At 40.6% G+C, this 22323-nt stretch overlaps 1 protein-coding gene across 11 annotated transcripts in view; it reads left to right on the forward strand.

Moving 5' to 3' along the window:
* The window catches only part of KALRN (kalirin RhoGEF kinase), a 464736-nt gene that overhangs the window by 284258 nt on the left and 158155 nt on the right, over nt 1-22323 (forward strand). For all 11 annotated transcript variants that reach the window (XR_010440959.1, XR_010440958.1, XM_064717937.1 and 8 more), the window contains exons 14-16: nt 2931-3105; nt 13555-13750; nt 19357-19523. Coding sequence is in view for 9 of the 11 variants with exons in the window: in XM_064717937.1 (XP_064574007.1) it covers nt 2931-3105; nt 13555-13750; nt 19357-19523 (538 nt within the window). In the remaining 2 variants the exon portion in view is untranslated. The remainder of the gene's footprint in view (nt 1-2930; nt 3106-13554; nt 13751-19356; nt 19524-22323) is intronic.

A 22323-nucleotide genomic window follows, 5' to 3' on the forward strand; every position in this document is an offset into this window, starting at 1 on the left:
CTTCAGTCTTGGAAAAGTGACTGTGACCTTAGCTTTGAGACTTTTTTTGTAATTGGTGTCGTGCTCCAGTGTTTGCAAAGTACTGAGGCAGGTTTTGTGGCAGCTGTGTTTAACAAAGAAAAGTTGGGTTTGGGGTCTAGTTTGTTCTCTGAGCAAGGTGGAAACAAGGTGAACATATTTGTGCAAGTGGATCCCCTGGTTCTGATGGAGTTAATACCAAACATTTAAATGCACACAAAAGTTTGCAGTGCTGAGCTGTCAACATGAGCTGGTTCAAGTGTTGGATTTGAGAACTCTGACTAACTGCAAAGCTTGTAATGTGATCCTGGACTCTTTCAAAGCAGAACACTGTGGAAAAAAAGCCCAGTGAAGCTGCCTCTGTGTGTGCCCACTCTTACCAGCTTTCATCACTGCTGGCAATGGTAAAGAACACACAGATAAAGGAAAAACTAGAATTGCTGCAGTCTTTCCTTAACACAGGATTGCATTTCAGTGTGGATCACCTTGTACCTGCCGTGAAGAATAGATGAAGACTGCAAATGCTACAACAATGAAAAGAATGAAATACACTGCTCCTATCAAACATGTCATAACACAGGTTAAAAGCAATAAAATTACTGGAGCTTTGGAAAGTTTTACATTTCTTGTTCTTATCTTTGAGAGAACAGATTTTGGTTGAGAGAAGATCATTTGTGTAATAGCACTCTGCTTCCTCCAGATAGGCAATGAAAAGCTCAGCTGCCTGAACTAAATACCATGCCTGGGACTGCACTTGACACGAGGTCTTCAGGACCTCAGTGACTCCATCAGGAGGCCAAACCTATCAGGAATAAAACAGGACTGCCTAGAAACTCTGTGCATGTCATGGTTCACATAGGAAACACTTTTCTCTCTTCCTTATCAGTGCTTTACTGAGGTGGTTGTTGTTCTCAACACAAAGCTGCAATTCCAGGGGTGCTGCTGGGGGCAACATTTCTGGTCATCTGTGAAAGGCAAAACAATGTCTTGCTCCAGTGAGATGTGAAAAGCAGAAATGTAAAAAAAAAAAAGCCATTGAAGAGTTAGGTATCTTGCCTTTTTTGCAGTAGTTCAGTATATAAGCTTTAGATAATAGATATTTCTCATTGAGCTTTCTCCCAGTGGAAGCACTGAAAGTGGTGTTAGGAGCACAGTGTTCATTTTAACCAGTCAGCAGCAAGGTACTGAGTCCAATTTTCTGTTCCCCAGAGTTTATTTTGGGGTTTTTTTTCCAATAATTTTTTTTGAATTAAACTTCAACTTGAAATTTCTTTTAAAATGGCCTTTCAAAGATTAGTAAGAGTCTTATCTTTATTCTTTCCCAGAGTTTCTCATCACCAGACAGAACAAGAAATATTGTGACAGAAGCATGCAAACTCAGAAATGTTTTTTCTGTAGGGAGATCTCTCTCAGACCAGACTAGCTAGGGTTGACAGTGCCTTTTCCAAGGAGACTTAAAAACCCACCAGAGTACAACTCTTAAACTTTTGTATTGCATCAGTCACTGAAATGCAAGTGTGGCTTGATTTGAAGAGTGAAATGTTTAATGAAAAAGAATTTCTAAAACTAAATGTGTCTCTAGATCCCATGAGAGATTATTCAACACCGGTCTTGAATAATTCATTGAGTAATTTAGATAATATATGAATAGTAATAATCCTGCATCTGAGTGAAGACTTATTTCATGTCCTTTTATAGAAGACAGGTGCTGACTGAGGGAAGCAGAACTTGATTGGATGCAGCCTCAGATTAAGCTGTAGTTTGAAAATCTCTACTTATTTTAATTCCTCCTTCCTCTGTGCAGCTCTAATGTGGAGGCAGAGACCCTGTGATCACCATGAATGTGAAAACAGACAGACAGAGTGGGGCAGAAACCATAACACCTAGAGAGAAAAATATCAGTGTAATATTCCCATATAAGCAAGGGAAATCAGTAGAACTTACATTTAAATCTTGTTTTAGCCATGTGTCAAAGCCAAGATTAAATTTTGGCTTCAGAGATTCCTTTCTGGCCCTTCGGAATGTTGAGGGACCTTGTGTGGAGCGTTTGAGGATAAATTTCAGTTCTTTATGTCTGCAAATGGTATTTATCAGTAAAACAGTCACTGGAAACAAAAATTGCTGAAGACATAGCAGACTATAGGTGAGCCTATTAATATCCATGAAAGCACAAATAGAAAAGGGAACATCATGGCTTTCCTATGCCCATGCTAAGCTTTCAAGAACAGCAAATTCCCTCTTGGTCCTGGCCCACAAGTAAAGGGTTTGCTCCCTTCTGCTGCCTGTAAATGGAAAATGTAATTGGAGCAGTATCTGTCCTGTCACATTCACATCTCCTTTCACTTCCCCCAGTGAAAAGACAAGTCTTGCTGTTTCTGAAAGGTGTGTTGGGGGTTTTTTGCACTGTATTCTGTGTCCACTGCTGTACTACGTTATTCAGAGGATACTGGGGCATCACTAGCCATTGGACTAAAATACTCATAATTCTGATTCAATTAGTCTGTAAGCAATAGGGCAAATGCAGGAAATTAACTTGTAAAGGTTCAAGAGGCTGAATAACATCTCAGTTGATGTAAGTATGGGCAGGAGCAGGTGACCCTGCAGCATTAAAGGTGATTGCCAGCCTGTCTCCTCTAGAGAGCCCTTGAGATTGATGTGCATCTCCTCCCAAAGTGTGTAAGGTCACAGTGTCCACCACACAAGAAAGGATGATCCCCCTGCTCAAACTTTGTGCCAAGCTGAGGAGCTGCAGGGTTTCAGGGGGTAGAGGAGATGAGTGTTGCACACACCTTCCCTCAGCCCCCTGTGCCTGGCTTTGCTCCTCAGCAGCACACAGAATCACTCATGTGGAGTTCTTGCTCTTCTGCCTGCCTCAAAGCTCAGCTCTAACCCTGCCCTCTGCCTTGCCACAGGGACTCTGCTGTTTCCAACAACAAGACCCCCCACAACAGCTCCATCAGCCACATCGAGTCCGTCCTTCAGCAGCTCGACGAGGCCCAGGTACAGATGGAAGAGCTCTTCCATGAGAGGAAGATTAAGCTAGACATTTTCCTTCAGCTCCGCATTTTTGAGCAGTACACCATCGAGGTAAGAGCTGGCTGCAGGACCTGGCTGGGGGGAGCTGTGGGAGAGAGAGAACGTGTGAACCTACCCTGTGAGGGGACGTCTTGGGCTGTTGGATTCTGCTCAGCTGTCCAGTGAGGGGGAGAGAGTTACAAGGGTGCTTTAATTCAGACTGTTGGACCTAAAGCATGCTTTAGGATAAAGTTCCAGAATGCCCTGGAATAGGTGCATGGGTGCTTCCCTGACTATGCTGGGAATCTGCCTGCTTTGCAGAGAAGCTTCATGAGATGCTTGTTCTAACTCCCTGTTGACATGAGTCACTCAGGGATTTGAAAGTTCTCTATCACTTATTAGTGAGGTTTGTCTCTTCACATACAAACAGATACATGCCTGTCTCTAGGCCACAAAATGAAAAAACATGTTATGCGTTAAAGGAAAATGTATTTAAACAATGGAACTCGGTGGATTTATTTAAAAAGAAAAAAAAAAAGCCCCTTAGAAAATTAAAGGGATGCTTTTATGTCCTCATGCAAAAAAAGGTCTTTCAGGTTATTTTTGTACTTCTGTTTTGGAATCAAAAGCACTGGAGTGAAAATTCATCAAAATATTGGGGTATTCTTGGTGTGAGAAATTTTAAAGATATTCCAGCCAATCTCAGTAATTACTTTCTGTAGTTCTGATAGGAGCTGGAAAAGGAACAAAATGGGTATTAACTTGTACACAGAGTCTGTGAGACTGATGCCAGTGCTGGTGTCCTTTGTGGGGTGTTTTCCTCCTGCTGTATCCCCCTGGTGCTTGTTCAGTTCAGGGAGCACCTCTAAGTGTTTGAGGATGATACATTCCTGGAGGTATTGTTTGTGTATCTGTAGGTTTATTCATTATTTATTTATTGTTTGTAAATCTGTAGGTAGTCTCAAGGTGGGTGCTGGTAACTGCTGGGAAGTTTAGAATGCTGTGTTACATTTTGTGTTTAAGACATGACATGATGAATTACAGTGGGAGAAAAGGCAGGAAGCAGGTGTCCAGTTTCCTAAAAGGTGTCCTGTTCTATTGCTGAATGGCAGACATAGGAATAATCAGTGAGGAGTGTCTGAGCTTCTCTGCTGTGACTGCACAGTGAGGCATTTCACTGCAGTCTGTCCCACAGTGCTTGTTAACTATGTAAATTAGAATAGTTTCATTTACTTTCCAGTGATGTGCAGCCTCCTTGATGTTGAGAGGCAGCATTCTTTGTATTTGTGTATAAATCTACAAAAGTATCTATTTCATTTAAATATAGGAGATAACATACTCTTTCAGCAGAGTATGTTATTTCCTATATTTAAATTAAAGATACTTTTTATACATGTTGGTGTGGCATGGCAGATGCTGAATAATTGAGAGTTTTACTTTAAAGATGTAAATGGGTGTGAATGCTGTACGGGAACATACCCATAAATGGCATCTGTGTTTTCAGAAAAGAAGAAAGAGACAACCTATATGTGCCTCTGGAGCACCCAAATGTGTTTGTAGACAGCATGTGGTGAACCCATGTGAGTTACTCATTAAGGTCTCAGCCTGTTTCACTGCAGATTCAAGTCTGAACCTATAATTGTTCTAATTTAAGTATAAGTATTTTTTCAAAATTAAAACAAATCACTGTACTCAAATTATTTTTCTTTGTAAATAGTCTTTCAATCAAAGAGTGTCACTACCAGGCATTACTTTACTGATGGGGTTACCAAGGAATCAGGAGAGGATGTGACTTACATTATTCCCCCACATGGGATACCAATATGGAAATGCTTTGTGGATACTTTTGATTTGTTTCTGCATGGATCTTACTTCTGTATATTCACAGAATGTTGTGGCTGTGATACATTAAGATACTTAAAATTGGAAATGTGCTTCAGAATCTTCTAAAATCAGATTAGCAAGAAAGGATTTTAAAGAAAATCACCATTATTTGTCACTGTAGATTTGCTAATATTTTATCATATAAACATCTGAATTCCCTCTGAAAGATTAATATTACAGGGAAATCTGAGAGCATGTTTCATAGAGAGTCTATGAGCAGATGATTTTATTTAGAAAGCTTCCTCTATCAGAAAAATATTTTTTATTTCAGAATAATTTTGATAATTTTTACTGAAAACACAGTGAAAAATATACCCAAGTCAGTATCTTAAATTCTCTAATTACAGTTAGTGCTTAAACAAGAAAGGCAGTTTGATGGATAATAAAACAAAGGCAGTTTGAAATAAAGTGTTCAATAACACATGTATGCTATGCATTTCAAACAGCTGAATTGGCTCAAATTGACACAGTAATGGTGCTTAGAAAGTAGATTGCAGTCAGTTGCCTCAGCTGTATAATGAAGATTCCAATTCAGTAGGAAACTGTTACAAGAATTAACAGAATTATCTCATGCCATTGTTGAGAAACAAAAAGAATTTTTTCATCACCATAATTTAAAAGAATGTAGTATTTCTGATGGTTGACTATTCCAAGCTATTGAGGAAAAAAGATGATGATATTTAAAACAGGAAATTAAGTATTTTTTCTACTAAAGACAAGTAGCTTGAGCCATGACCAGAAATGTATTTAGGTTTAATTTTCCATAATAACCTAGATCCTGCATAGATTAAGAATTGTGAAATAATGTGTACCAGTATGATTGATTGTCAAATTAATTTCTCCTTTTCTAGTCTAGATAAGCCCCCTTCCATCTGTCTAAAGAGCAGTGCCATATTGAGCACATCCTTAGTGAAAGACCTGTACCTGCTGCAGCCGTCTTAATCCTTCCTGCTCTCACACAAACTGCCTGCAAAACCTGGGTCCTCCTCCCAGACTTGAACATCTTTCTCCTCATTGCCACTTCTGCCTTGTCAAGCACCTAGTTTCCCATTTCCCCCCTCAGGTGTGTGCTCTTGGGTCTGTTGGTTCTTGTGCTCCAGGGAATCCCTTGACATGAGGACCCTTTGCATCTCTCTAGTGGAAACTGAGGGATGCAGCTGTGGGAGCCCATCTGCTTCCAACAGCTTTAGGGAAGGCTGCATGTTAGAGCCCAGCCTCAGAAAATATCTTGTGCTGTCTCTTTCCATCCAGTTTTGGTACTGAACATTTCCAATTCTGTTAATTTTCCCTGCTTCTCTCTCTCTCTCCTTTCTAATTAATAGGGCAAGTAAAGTAGTAGGATTTTTAAAAATTAACAAATGGCAAATGAGTGATTTGCTTTTTTGTTTTGCTTAGGAAGTGTCTGTCTTTTGTTCTTTGCAACCTACCCTGCTTTGACTGTTCTCCACAAACACTGAAATATGTGCCATTGATCACATAACCCATTCCTCTGGCACTCCTTCCTAAACTTACAATGTGCCCATCTGTTTTGTAGCCCTCCTGGTTTTTGAGCTTTTCTATAATCTTTGCATCTTGACAGAGGTTTGGAGTTCAGACAAACTTTAGGATTAATGATTACTGTACAATCAACACTTTTCCCCATCTATTTAGGCATTATTGATCTTGTACTTCAGTGAAATCTGTCACCTATTGTTACATTTTGTCTTCAGGAAAAATACTTTCCTTTAAGAGAAGCCACCTACCTATTTGTTTGGCAGGGCAGACCAGCTGTGTTTATTTAGGACTTTTAAGGACTTCTAAGCCTCACAGGCAGCTTTTATATTGCCCTGGACTCATGGCAGGTTTGGCAGATATGAATTTGGGTACAAACACACAGCCCCATAGCATGTGCTGCCTGTTCTTTCTTGCCTTAATCTCATTCTATTGACTGATATTTACACTCTGGGTTCTCGGGGTAAGTTATGAAATCCAAGCTATGGCAACACCTGAAAACAGACATAACAGAAACACAAGAGAGCCTGGCTGTCCCTGTGGGAGCTGTTCTGCCCTCAGTTTTAACACACAACATGACAGCCCATCCTTTATTTAGGAAATGTGTCTAACTGATGCCTGATAGGTTTGATTCCTTTACCAAGCCACTGCACGTTTCAAAACAACACGGCATCCTTGGGATTATATGGTTGGTCTTTCTATATGATACAGACTGATTGAGTTTGTGCAGCCAGCCAGGTAACTTGGGAGGTTTCATGGAATGTGAATGTGGGATCTGATCTGCTGTGAGGGAATCAGGAGCAGAGCTGGAGGGGTGAGGGCTGGCAGACATCAGCAGCTGTGCTGGCATCACACTGAGTGCATTTTACATACAAAGCACAGGTGTGCTCCAGAGTTATATCCTCAGGAACATCTGTCAAGTATACTTTGTCCCTTGCTTCAGAAATAGTAATTTAAAGGCTTATTAACCATTATTTGAGTGAATGCAAATTTACAGCAAAATGCTGAGTAAATGTATATGAACCAAATGGTATAATGCCCTGAGTGGCAACCCCTAAAATATTAGTGCCATGCAGATTCTTTCTGCATATTTTTCCCTTTAAGCTTTTGTAGAGAGATTACCAAGTTCACCTGTAGGCCTCTGTAAAATGAGAACAGGAATGATCTCAGCCAAAACATGTGCAGCAACATTTGCTGGTTACCTCAAAAAAACCTTCCACACCTGTAGGAGCACAGTTTGTGGTTATTGGGAGTGGGGCTGTGGCAGAGCCTCATCCCCAGTGGGCTCAGCTGTGAGCAGCAGGTTGGCAGCACTTGCAGCAGTGAGCCATGGAGTGCCCAGGGACACTGACCAACCACCAAAGGGAGCAGAGGGCACACAGGGGCAGTGCATGAACATGAGGGGGATAAAAGGTTGGGCTAAAGAGCAAGGAGGGCAGATGCCTGCAGCCTTCTGAATTGGTAAGGGTGAATGCTTAAAGCCTTCTGAAATTGTATGGTGATACTCTGTGTGCCATGGCTGTCTCAACTGTGGCATATGCTGTGACACTTCTCCCTTTCCTAGGAAAGTGGAGGTGTCCAGCTCCTTCCCTTTCATGTATTGTTTCTTTTCCTACAATGGGAAATGCAAGACAGAACCTGTTTTCTGTAGTCTTAGAGTGATGTGATTCCTACACCAGGACAGTCCTGAGAGGGATTAAGAGGGTTCCCACTGCACAGTATAAATTGGATCTTGTAAGCTGTTTGTTATATTTCAAAAAACCCATGATCACTAAAACCTTCACCTGCTGGATTTCTCATTTTCCCCCATTCAATTTCTTTGGCTCCATTTCACCTGCTAATTAAATTTTTCAGTCCTGATTTCTCTTGCTGCCTCTTCTGGCTGTTCACAACAATCCCTGAGCATGAGTTTAGGAGGAAACAGGAGCCAGCTTTCACAGCAGCTCATTTCACTGTTATTTACAACTCATTTGAGCATCCTATTCCAGGTTTATAATACTACCTGTACCTTTCAAGAGCATTAGCTGCCTGCATGAAGGTACAAGATGTTTTGTAGCCCCCTCACTGACTAAGAGCTGACACTCAGATGTGAACTTCTTTATTAGAAATAAGTGTTACAGAGCTTTTGAGATAGATTTGAAAGAAATTTCCACCCTTTCTGTTCATAAGATGGGATCCTGTAATGTTTCTTGCTTAGTGGGTTTTTGTTTCTCTTTTCCATCTAAACCCAGTTTTCCAACTGCATGTCCCTTCATTTTAAGGGAAGGAATGCTCTAAGCTGTTCTGGGCACCCTGTGTTTTGGAACTGAATTCCATTGTTGATCCAGATATTTTTTGGATTCAAAGGAGTCAAAAGCACTGGAGCAGAATCATCACTGTGACAGTCCTTTCACACTTCAGTGGCTCAGGTCCCCACTAAGCCAGTGTGGCATCTCTGTCTGTTGTCAAAAAAATGGGGTGACAGTGTTGTCATTTTGCACAGCATCAGCCAAAGCCAGGGCCTGAGAAAGAGGAACAGCAAACTTTCTGCTTATATGATCTGTAGAAATGACAGTTCCATTTACCCTTTCCCATCTCAGTCTGCTCCTACACCCACTTACACTGTCACATCCATTCCTCTGCTCCTTCAGCCTGCTCTGAATGCTCTTACCCTTGGCATTCCTGTTGCCCAATCTCTGGTGAGTGCCTTAGAGATTTTACCAATTCTATTATAATTCCTCTCTTTCTGCACTTATAGACATTCCCTCTGCATCCAGGACGTGGAATTTTTTTTTATTCCTTCCTGGATCAAATCTTACCTCTCATCCCATCCATCACCACTGCTAGTCCAGCTGTATGGCTGTCACTTTTTTTTTCTCTTGAAATGAGGTAGATGTTGTCTTTTCAATGCAGATCTGCTCTGTGCCTGTGTGACTGTTCTTCCTCTCCTGGCTCTTCCCCATGCTCTACCCACTCTCCTCACCTTTGCTTCTCTTCCTACTTGCACCATCATTTTTGTTCCAGCCTGCCTCCTACATTTGCTTATTCTTCCCAGGCATCTTTACTCTTTTTCAGATCCCTCTCAATCCCACTCACTTTGTGTTGATAGCTTGTGCTCCCAGGATAGAACTTTCTTCCCTCCTCCTCATATGCCCTTCCACAGCCCATACTTCAGAATATCAGCTTCTCTGTGATTCATTCTCCATATAGCATTTATCTTCTTTCACTTGATTCCTCACTTCCCCTCTCCACCTCCTTCAACTGGCAAACAACATTTTCTGCTTGCCATTAAACATGACTTTAGATGTTGAACACTGAATTAAGGCCAAACAAGCAGCATTCAAGCATCCTTTTGTAGAAAATCCCATAATCGGAACTATAAAAAAATATATACTTAAGGATTTAGATAAGAAATTGTTGGAGATGTACAATAGCCTGTGCAGCAGCTGCTGCAGCTCTGGCAGGCTCCTTGGCATAATTCACAAGATGCAATGTAGACATGAGGTGCCTGGGCTGCTCCTGTTGTTGGTATTACTGCTGCTGCTTTTCACCTGTGTACTCTTCTCTGCAGCTGTCATTATTTTCCAGGACTGAAGAACATGTCCCTCTCCATTTGCTCATGTTTCCTGCTGATGTTGCAACATGACAAATCCAGGAGGCAGCAAATGCAGCAGGAGTGGGAATTTGGATATATTAAGTTGCTGCTTTAGGAGGATTCCTGCCTAAGAGCTTTGTGGTCTAGACTGTGGTCACTGTGTCTGCACGAACACAGACCTGGCTGCCATGGGCTGTGTATCCACAACTGCTCTGGGACAGTCTCATGGAGCTCACACAAACCCAGCATTTAATCACATGCTCCACCCTTTCTCTGATAGGGATATCTCAGATATTTCACTTCATACTAGAGTGGCTTCTAGAAGCTGCCGGTGCTGCTTCTCCTCCCATTCTCATGGCATCAGGACCATCTGTTTCAGGTGAAGCGCCACAAAATGTGCTTGCTAGGCTCATTGGAATCAATACTTTGTTGTGTTTTTTTCCCATCAGTACTCCTGGGTTGTTTGACCTTCCCTTTAGTAATAGGGAGCTGTTTCTTGGCCACTGACCTCATATGACCCACAGAAAAGGAGGGTGGCCCCTTCCAAGGAGTTGCTAAGTGTGTCTGACAATGAGTCACATGCAGCTTTTTTATCCCCTGGGAACCAGGAGAAAAGGCTGCTCCTATGCTAGTCTAGACCTTGCACTCCTGCTCTTGCTGCTCTCAGGACCCTTCTGCTTTGGTAAATTTGCTTTCTCAAGCCACAGCAGAACAGAGCAGAGCTCCAGTCTTCTATTACAGCAGGGCTTCCCTTCTCTCACTGCATGTGGGTGGTGCTGAGGTCTATTTAGAATCACTAACACTGGTTAATAAAGTGAATAAAATAAGAAGTACTGTCAGTTCTTCCCACCTAAACACATGAACAGGGTAAATTAATCAGCAATTCTTCTTTGTCAAAAGGGAATAAAACAAGTTCATGGCCAAGTGACCCTCATTTATGAGAGAATTCCTGACAGAGGCCCAGTGCAATTGGATCTTGCTGCAGCTTAGAGGATAGGACATTTCTGTTTAATGCAGTCCAAGTTTTATCAGAAATATCAAGGCCTGACTCATCTGTGAAAGCATCAATTTTTTAGACTTGAAAAGTATATGTCTGTAGTTAACAAAGCTGCCTAATTACATCTTCCTCAAGAAAAAGAAATCATTTTCCAGTACAAACCAGTACATTCAGACTCTGTCACTATTTCCAAATGGTCCTGTTTGAAGTACAGAAAAAATGCTGGGATTTTGAGACATTGTCTGTACACAGAGAAAAGGAAATGTCCTAATGAGATATGCAAAGCAGCATGGTCTCTGGAATAGGGCACCAGATTGGGATTCAGGAAACCTGGGTTGTTATCACAGCACTGCTATTGCTTCTTGTCTTAGTGTGCTTTAGATTCCCTGCTAGCCATCTGTTTGTTACTCAGAGCAATGTACCCAGCCTTCCTGTACCCACTTAGCCTGAGAAATTTGGTATTGTTCCACCCCTTGCTGTGCCTGATTCCTTCTTCTCTTCCCCTGACCCAGCACAGGAATGTGTGTTACTCCTTCACCAGCCCTCACTCAAAGGCTCCTTCCCTCCCCTGGTGGCTGTGCTCTTGGCCTGGCAGAGCTGGCACTCACTCTCACACCTTTGTCACTGCTGGACATGTCCAGAGCTGCTCAGGCACAGGCTTGGTCTCTGTTCCTGGCCCTGACAATGTGACATGGAGCACCATGGGCTGCTGGCCTTGCATCCCCACTGCCTGTACCATCCTTTCCTCCTTAGCTGGGTCTGGGGAGCATGGGTAATGGAGCAAAACCCCTTTTAGCTCCATTGTCCACAACCAGTAAAAGCAGTAGTGGTCACTGTCCCTTCTGCAGCCAAGTGGAGAAGTTACCAAGAGAAATTTCTAATTCACTTATGTCACATGCTTTTCCATAGAAAGAGCAGAAAGAAACTCATTTACATTTAACAACTGAACATTTACATTGAACTTTGTGTTACTGTCATGGCTGTAGGAACCTGTGCTCACTCTGAATTAATTCTGTTGTTTGTAGTTTGAAATGAGGTCAAGATCACCTCAGTTCTCATTACTGTTAGCTCAGCATCTACCCCTAAATGTAAATGTATCTGGTAAAGCTCTTTTCCACCATCAACTTTGGACATTTTTCCCTAACTGTTAAGTCTGCCAATAAGTCTCCACAGTCCAGGGACTCCTGCTGTGATATGTGAATGAATCAGAGGCTGCTGGAATCAGGAATGGGGGCAAAGACAGTGGAGAGATAGCTATTATTTAAAGGTAATTGAGTGGAATGGGCAAAGGAACAAGCTGAAGAAAAATAGAAACCCCTCAGGATATCCACGCTCTGCCTTCTCTTCCGCAGATGCGTCCCAGGTTCTTCACTGCGTAAGTCTGCTTTTCTGCTTCTCTCAAAAAAGAGCCTAAAACATGCACTTTTCCCTTCTAGTGCAAAACTGTGCTTTTGTCCATTCTAATGTGAGAAGGGCTGAGAACTGGTCCTTTTGGGTCCTCTTCCTAAGCCTGTGCTGTGTATTATGTATGTTTTCTGGTAAAGAAAGCTGAATGGGAAATTCTGAATCTTGGTTCCTTAGGAAGTTAAACATCTCCCTGCACACAGGCCCTGAAGAGCACTTTTAGTGAGAAGCAGAGAATTTTCACTGCATCATAATGTGTACAAGTGGGAATGTAGATATCTACTTTTAGCTCTCCTGAATTTAGCTATTTAGCTGAGGAATTGACCTATTAATCAGAATTAAGTCATTTATTTAATCATTTTCAATCCTTCTAAGACTTGTATTCTGCACTGTACAACTTAATTCCCATTTTCCTTGTCCCCCCTCCCTCATTCATTGTCACTAGCACATTCTCTCTTTTTTGCCTGCAGCAGCAGAACTTGGGTTGAGGTGAGACTGGGCTGCTTAGGTGGGCACTAGATCTTGCTTTAATACCAGCTGGCTTCTGTGGAGAAAGATGTAAAATGCAGAAGATACAATAAATGGACTGCTAAAATCATCAGCCTGTGTGTCACAATTAGGAAGCAGAGAAAGCAAAGAAGATTTTGCATGTTCCCAGGAGTTACTGGCATGTCATTGGTTACAGCCAGGTTTCATTTGTGAATCTGTAAATGATTCACCTAAATCTTGAGTGTGATATTTCTGCGTTGTGCATTACATCTGTGATATGTAACATATAATGTGTTGCAAAATGAATGGTTTGGGAACATTCAGGCCATTTTGGGATTGTGTGGTTGCAGGGTGTTTTGTAATTCTGGAAGCATTCTTTTTTCATTTAATTTTAATATATTCATAAACATTTGTTCTGCCATCAAGGAGAATATAGTGGGTATTCTCTTCCAGCGTCATTTGGGATATGTAAGGGAAAGGTAGGTGACAGTTTTTGTTGGACTGATAATCTTTTCATGGATCCTCACCTAAGAATGGTATGAAGTGTCACCATTAAGTGGGCAGGATCTGAAGTTTGAAGGTTTCTGGATCAGAGTCAAAATGCGAAGTATTTTCTGATCCAAACATTGTTTGAGAGTAAGATATTTCATTGATCCTGAGTGTCTGTTTTCTGCCCATGAAGGTTACAGCAGAGCTGGATGCTTGGAATGAAGATCTGCTGAGGCAAATGAATGATTTCAACACAGAGGATCTCACTCTGGCTGAGCAGCGATTGCAGCGTCACACCGAGCGGAAACTGGCCATGAACAACATGACCTTTGAAGTCATCCAGCAAGGGCAAGACTTGCACCAGTACATCATGGAGGTCCAGGCTTCAGGTGAGAACAATTTGATCTCTATTTTAAATGAAAAAAACAAAAAAAAAACAAAAAAAAAAAAAAAAAAAAAAAAAAAAAAAAAACAAAAAAAAAAAAAAAAAAAAAGAAAAGAAAAAACCCAAACCCCCAAAACACATAGCAAGCCAAAATACCACATTACATATCAAATAAGCTTTTAACATAAGCAATACCTGTCTCTCCACTCTCTAAACTGTTCCACAGGTTTTGAGAATTTTGATTCTGGATTTTATTTAAAAACCTGGTGTTTCTTTGAGACTGAAACTCATTGAGGAAGTGAAGCTGAGTTTCAAGTTTCATTCAGAAAGTTTCACAGCTGCAGGATGGAGTGTGTGAATGACTCCAAACTGGATGGAGAGGGGAGGGCAAGACAAGCTCCTTGTCCTTGCTCAGAAACAAGCTTCAAGAGCTACAGATCCTTGAGCTGGCAGACTTCAGGTCTGAATGCAGTCTAGTCATTCTAGACTTCTAAGCTTGATAATCTTATTGCAAATTGAATTTAGTGAGAGTCAAACTGACCAGATGGGCTGGCTTCATTCTCTGCAAACTCAAGTACCTTGTCCCTGCTCCCCATTTCAGGGTGCAGACATGCCCAAGGGAAAGAGGGAGAGTAAGGGGAGAAAGAATTTAGTTATCCAAGAGTCCTCTGGAAAAGAATCCAAATATGAGAGCCTTGAAACTAGTAATGAAATGGAACTCTTGTTTCCAGCCAGTTCTACGTGGAATTGTCTTGTGTAAAAGGGGATGATGATAAATCATACTGGAATTCTCCTTTTCACAGTGCAGTTAAGGGTAGCAGCTTGAGTGTAAAAAGGCCCTTTGAGATGTGCTCTTAAATGAAAGTTTTGATTCATTTTGGTAGGGAGTCTGTCTGATTTTACTCTTCTTCTCAGCATAAGAGAATTTCTAATACATCCTAAGAGTCAAAATTTTTGTTTCTTTGGATTTTGCATCTGGAAAAGGAATATCATAATTCAGATTAATCACTGCATAAAGCCCAGAAGTGAATGTTACTTATGTAGTGCTTTAACCTTCTAAAATGTTTGGAAAGATTGTAAAGCAAGAGCAGTTCCTGTTCTTTCCCTCGTTTGAAATAAAAAGGATTTTATGGTATTATTCTTTGGCAAACATTTTACCTCTAGGCACCTACCTTCAGAACAATCTGGCAGTATCCAGCCTGATTTGGCAGGCTGCACTCAACAGAGGCTTGAGGACTGCTTCAGGAGGATGTTGTGAACTAGATAATCTGGTGCATTCTGTGAGCCTCTCTGAGATCTGCCCACACGATGCCTGGCCCTGTGCTTCAGCCTCCCTGATTTCTGAGTTACTCCTCCTAAGACATTGGTTAAGATATTTGTGCTCTTTTTTCTGTTTGTGTTTTTCATCCTGAAGGAATCCATGGGAGGTAAAGAATATGATGCAGAACAGAGTACAATCAGGAGCCTTAGTGGCTGAGTTTTAGAAAATAAAAAATAAGTTCTGTGTTTGTCAAGAAGTTAGAAACAACTTCTTTTGGATTGCTGACAAAAGGTTAGCAACTCAATGAATTGACTTGTAAAATGTTTTTGTAAGATTCTCTGAGGCCACTTTCTATGAAGCCTACCTAATAAAAATCCACTGCTCTCAAAATCAGGGAAGCAGAAGTCCTATGGGGATGTGGAGTAACTGTAGTAAATCAAAGGTAATGGCCATGTCTAGTATGCATGGAATGCTAAATGCTGGGAGAACGGAAAAATAAGGGAAAAAGGTAGTACTTGGGAGCCTACTGCTTCTTACTTCAGAAAGAACAGTTATACTTAATAAAAAAAGTGATTGAATTTTACTCCCTCTTGCTGAATCCTTTATCATAGCTATTCAGGGTATAGGGTAGGGGATGATTGTTCTTACCTACCAGAGCTGAAAACTTGCAGAGGTTCTGGGAAATCAGCTGCTATTGCTGCTTCCTATTGTACACTGTCACCACTGCTACAATCAAAACTCAGCTGTAGCCACAGAAGATAGAGCCAGAAAAAAATGTGATTTTCCAGAGCCATTCTACCTAACCAGCCACCCTTAATTGACCAAGTTTCTTCCCTTCCCTATAACTCTCGTTGAGCTTTATTCTTTTCAACATGCCACACAGGAGACTGACTTGATTTTGATCACTCTCTCGTTTGTCTTGGAGGTTTTTAAGCCAGCAAGTCTGTCAGATAAAATTACATCCATGTGCTGCCATTTATGATGTCTTTTTCACTTGGAACTCTTGAAGTAGAAAAAGAAGGTTTTGGACATTCAGCCATGATTTTTGCATGTCTGATGCAGACTTGAAGCACTGACCCTTAGCAGGCTGCAGAGTGTCTGGCAATCCCTGTGAACATTCTTATGTTGTTACAATAAATCCAGGGGTTCTGTGATGCACCAAGTCAAACTCTGTGGATATTGAGGGCATCCACACAATCAGCCTTCTCTGCAAGCCCAGTATTTCCAAAGTCCCATCCAGCTCAGGGTTATGTTCCTGTGATTCCTTCCAGTGCTCCAGCATGTGCAAGTGAGCCTGGATTAGACTGTTTTCTCCATCAGAATAATTATTTTTAAAGAAATGTTTGGTTTTGTTAGGGAATAGGTAAGATCTGGAAGTCAGGTTGCCTTTCCTGAAATTTTGCAGTACTTGCAGATCGTCACTAAAATCTGTGTCAATCAGGAAACATATTTGTACGTAGAGAATATAATAGTAATATTCTCAACAAGACTGGAGTTTCTAATGAGCCAGCCCTTTTTGTTTCAAGGAACCTATCTGCTATTTTTCCTGTTTGATTTTAGCTCTACTGCTGATAGCAAAGCTAAATATGTGGGTAAATACTCTCAGAAATAGTTATTGATTTTTCTGGATGCCTAACTCAATACATTGAAGGAGCCTGGTGTTTCCAAAAGTGACAACCTGGACACTTCTGAGAAATCCATTTCCCACAAAAAGTTTAGGATAATTATTCAGGAGTAATTCAGCACCTGGGCCCAAGCTGTGGTGTTAACATGCTCAGGTAATTTATTAGCATATGCACCTTAGTTAGTCTGATTTTAGGCATTAAAAGCAGTTACACTCTAATCACTGGTTAATTGATTGTGCAAATTTATTTGATTAATAAAGTCCATTTGCATTGTCAATATCATTGTCATAATGAGCCCCCAGTTGGGGGTCTCTAATGGTTTACAGAGCTCCTTTTATTATCTTAGACAAATTGCTTCTAAGGCAAACCTAAAATACACTGTAGAGCAGAAGCTGAGGATATTTATTCAGTACCTGCCTGATGATATGTGTAAGATTCAAAGTTCTTTTGCTTCCTGGTCATCAAGCTAACATTGTTCACCTCTTTTCCAAGTGTTGCATTGCTTAAAAGGGAAGAAGAAATCCATTTCATTTGCTTTGTGATGTCCTTTATAGTTAATTATAACTGTAGTTTATATTGCAAAGAAGAGAATATAAATTCTGCAATCACAGGCTCTTAATATTTCAGCATAAAGCAGGCTTAAAGCAGTTTCAGAACAGTTTTGTACAGGTTAAAAAGCAATACCCCTTCCCTAGACTGAATTCTATCTCACATTGCAAGCAGGTGTCACTAATGTATGTTTTCTAGGATGCCAGTTAGTGTGGCTCAGTACTCTTTCCTGTAGGATTTTTTAAAAACATTTTCAATTCAATATCACTCACTTGACATCTGCTGCACTGTTTGAGGCAGTAGAAGAAAATGGCAACCAAGTTCATTTTATCAGAAAGTCAGCTGTGCTTTTCTAGCTGTCAAAACACAATGTAAAGATAATATGTATGAAATTATTCAGGAAACAAGGCTCTCTGTTTTGCCAACCAATACTTGAGAAGAAAAAGCGCTCTCACCGCATGTGCTGGCACCGCAGAATAAATCTGCGTGACATGTGACAAGCAGGAAAGGGCAGATCATTCATCATGGGGAGCACACACTGCCCTTGGATAGCATCCCAGGCAGTTCCCTGCTTGCTGCTGATGAGTTAGCACCATCAGAGCTGCACCAGCTGAGGGTGCGGGAGGCAAAGCTGTGCATTTAATATCCAATAGGTGTGGTGAAGTCAAGCATACAAAAAGCCATCATGTCCTCAGGATACAGAACCATATGCAGGCTAATTGCAGCAACAATGCCTGGTGTCTGGCAATTGAAAAGAACTTCACTCCCAAGAATAGAAACATATATTAAATTTCCAGTTTTAAATGGGAAGCCAGGGGCCATTCCACTTTATTTGGTAATGAAGGAACTGTTTTGTTTTGGCTGGGAAAGGGAATAAGCTAATCATTTGCATTCCCATGTGCTTTTTCTGATAAAACCAGAAACCAGGAAAAGGGATAGGGTTAGTAATAAGGTCGTATTTATTTTGCGTGCTGTACTGTGTAGATACCGCTGAATGAAAGTCATGAGTCTCTGAGGAGGATAAAGAGGGAGGTAAAGACAACTTTCTAAATGATTTTCAAAATATGTCCAAGACCTTTTTTCAGCAACTTCTAATTAACACATTTCTTTTTAAATCCTAAATTATTCTGTTAAATCAAATGGCTTTGGAGGAAAGTGCAGTGTTTTCTCAGCATTACTGCAATCATAATATTTTTATGTGAGGTTCCTTATCCTTCCTGCTTTGAGGCCAATGGCAAAATTTCAGTAGACCTTCATAAGGGAAGGGTCTTTATTAGTTTGCAATCCCAGGGACTGCAGTAACATGGGATGATATCATATTTTCTCCAGGCCAAACCTTCCAGTTGCACTGGTGGCGAACCCAGCATCCCAATCACATCAGTGGCACCCAGAAGGAAGGTGTGAAGCTCTGCACTGTATTTCATGTAGATGCTGCACACAAGGGTCACAATGTCAGAAAAAACATTCAGGAGGTAGGAAGGGCCTCAGGAAGTCTCTATTTCAATCTCCTGATCAAGTCAGGGCCATGAAATCAGACCGGGCCTTTGAGGGGTTAGGAAGTTCACATAGGATGCAAGGGCAGGAGATGTGGTACTAAGACACCCTTTCTGTCTGCTGTGTGAGGATTGGACAAAAATCTCTTTGTGGAATAATTCTGAATGAACTAAAGTCTCATTTGATGATCCTCCACAAGCATCCAGATAGAAAAAGGTTTTCTCTATGGAGCTCCCTGCACTACTGTAGATCTCTTTGACTTTTCTATTTTCTTCCTTATCTCTTTTTTCTTCTAGTTTTTTAATTTTTTTTAAATATGCATTTCTAAAGTATAAGTTTATTGATTGCCCTAAAACCTGAGGACTTTTATGTCTTTTTAAAAATTTGATGTTCATGCAAGTTTTTGAGCAAGACTGTGTTTAAGTCAGTCCAACTGGCCAGATGCTGATGAGTCAGATGAGCAATGACCACCAGAGAAACAACACTTTGAAAAAAAATGTAGTGATGAAGATTAGGGAGTTGTGAAAGCCAAATATTACATGTGAGAAAGTTAAGTGAGAAAGAATTACTCAGACACTTGCAAATCAAAGTGTTAAATGGGAAAAAATTTTAAAGTTTCCAGTTATGCAAAATTGAAATTTCAAGTAAGTGCAATAATCTCTCTCTCCCTGCATGTTACAGGCATTGAGCTGATCTGTGAAAAAGACATTGATCTTGCAACCCAGGTTCAAGAACTGCTGGAATTCCTTCACGAGAAGCAGCATGAGCTGGAGCTGAATGCTGACCAAACTCACAAGAGGTTGGAGCAGTGCCTGCAGCTCCGGCACCTCCAGGCTGAGGTCAAGCAGGTGAGAGTTTTGACCACACATGAGGGGCTCGAGGGGTTTTCAGCCATTGCATACATTCACACTGCTAAGCCAGTGTCTGCCAAGGGACAAACCTTTAGGGGAGCTGTCTAAATCCCCCTTTACTTAACAGTACTTGATTTGCTGACAGGTTACAGGATGGCCCTTTGCAAATAAGAAGGGGCTCTGCTCTCCCATGTTTTTGGTTTCATGAGTAGTTATGGAAATTCTGTGCAAAACTGACCATGTAGCTTCTCAGCTGGAGAAACGGCCTTAGACTCCAAGTGTTCTGGGAATATAATTATTTGATTTGTGACCCAGATTTAAGCTGAGGTGGAAAACAGGCCCAAAACAAAGGAAGCTGAGCTGTGAGGCCTAAGTATGAAGTTATGGTAGTTTCACCTTTTTATTTATTGCTATACATCTATTGTCTTGCAGGAATCTTTAACATCTTCTGGTGATTTAAAAAATTCTATCAGTGGTCTCTAGATCCTAGGACTTGTTTAGACCTCTTAGTATTATTACATTGCCTTTCTTTCAGATTTCCTCCTAGCATAGGCAGTCATGTTCTACTTCCCTTGGTTTTCCCTAATATTTAATTTGGATGCTTCATGTTTCTTTGTTTTCCTTTGCTGCACAGGATGACATTACACTTCCTGCTTCTTAGCCCATAGGTGGCTTCACACTCTAGTTTATGTCTGTCTTTTTATTGAAAGTTCTTGATTTCATCAGGAAAACCAAAAATGTTATCCAGACATCTGGAATATTCAGTTTTCCATGTTACTATACAAATAGGTGGGTTGGGGTTGGTGTTGGGACAAGTGTCCAAATACTACAAGGTGTTCATGAGAGATATCTGCTCATTTGTTTACTTAAACACATACATACACTCTCTGAATGCTCAGTACATATGATCATAAATATTCACTTTTGAAGACAGAATAACTGAGTGATGTTTTATCTGAATTGCTTTATCATTGCCAGCAAAAAAAATCCTTTATACTCAGCAAACTGGCAGCACTAACAGCAGTGTGTACATTTTCTTTCAAAGTCCACTTCGATGTGAATATTTTTCAACTCTACCTAAAAGTAGCGTAGAACTCTCCTAATTTTTATTTTTAAAATATGGTCATTTTGCATTTGTGATTATTGAAGATCAGCTCCTCACAAAGTTCTGGAGCTCTGTAGACTGCTTGGCTTTCTTCTGGAAAAAAAAAAAAAAAGAAAACAAACCTAGCAAAACCCAGAAACACTCTGTGATATTTATAACCACCATCCTAACATGATTATGAAGTATGTACTTTTTTTTCTATAGGTTCCTGAAGTTTCTTAGCTTAGCTAAGCCTGGAGGTGTATGTGATAGATTTCTGGTACAGCAGAGCCATTTTAACTTATGACAGAAAGCAGAGAGGAGTTTCATGTGTGGCAGAAAGGCTAAAGCTGCAGGTTGCCCACTTGTCTGGGGTGAAGGGCAGTCAGCCCTGTGGCTGCTCCTGCAGCCATTCAGTGGCACTGCAGCACTTTCTGCAGGTACCTGATGTTATTTGCCTTATTATCAAATATCTGCTTAACTATTTTACGACTGAAATCTACCCAAAGGAAATGGTTATAAGACTGAGCTAATACTTACTGTGAGAGAACAGCTGCCTTGAATTAGTATTTCCTTAACAGAGCTTGGGACCATCAGAGCCTTTGTTATTGTGTGACCTCCCAGCAAACCAGTAGTGAAAAAACATTTTATTTGTTCAGCTGAATACTAAGCACCCCTTTGCTTGTTAACCTATAAATTACCACAGCTACAATCTCCCTTAGAAAGAGGCAAGTTAAAATATTTCTGTGTCTTATCTATTTGGTTTCCTGTAGATGAGTCATATTCCCAACCATTTAGTGAAATTGGGAAATGTATTGATTTTGGCTTGTAGTTCATCTCCAGTCTGGTCCAGGTTTCCTTCACTTTCAGTTTAGTGCATCTGAGATGATGGATGATCTCATTACCAAATTGCTCTTTCTCTTGTGAATGAGTTGAGATGTGGTTGTTGCAAGACACTCCTGTAGCTGTGTTAAGTTCTGCTGACAGAGTAAAATTGGTCAAAGCTGCTACATGTACATGTGTTTGCATTTTGATATAATGGCTCATGGAAATAAAAAGTCTTTAAACTGTCTCTATCTATTTAAGTTTCATTTACCAGAGATTTCTGCTTTATATCATATGCACCAAGGGTTTGAATGCCAAGACAATGAATTGAAGTTTGGGGCCATTAAAGTGGAACAATTCCAAATGAGATGTTCTGTGAACTGCTTTAGAGTGGAAATAGAAAAGATCAGTAATTCACAAGGTCTTTGTTATTAAGAAAAATTCTGCCCAAGCCTGATTTTCCCTCATTTGGATCCTACTCATTTCTGACAGAAACTATAGAGCTTGGACAGCTTACATAAAAGTAATGGCAGAATAGATTTGTGGAGATCAGTTTAAAAAAACAAACTCTAATGCTGTGCCTGCAGCTGTTTGGCTTCCCTATCCCCTTAATTTATCTTTGTATGGTTTGGGCTTTTTTTTAAAATAAGTTTTGAACTTGACCTAATTTGCTCCAAGATATCCTCAAGGTGTCCCATTACACTTGCTTTCCAGGTTGTTTTGAAGATCTATTTAATCCTTTTGATGTGCTTGTTATCCATCTATTTTTGCTGTTTGGCATTAGCTTTGCTTCAAAATATATATGCCCAAAGGATGATGGGAAGTAGTCATTTGAGAGACTGTGAATAAATTTGTTTTTTCCTAATCTAGTGTCAAATAGCTCCTGGG

This window comes from Zonotrichia leucophrys, chromosome 7 (genome assembly GCF_028769735.1).
Source record: "Zonotrichia leucophrys gambelii isolate GWCS_2022_RI chromosome 7, RI_Zleu_2.0, whole genome shotgun sequence".
NCBI lineage: Eukaryota > Metazoa > Chordata > Aves > Passeriformes > Passerellidae > Zonotrichia > Zonotrichia leucophrys.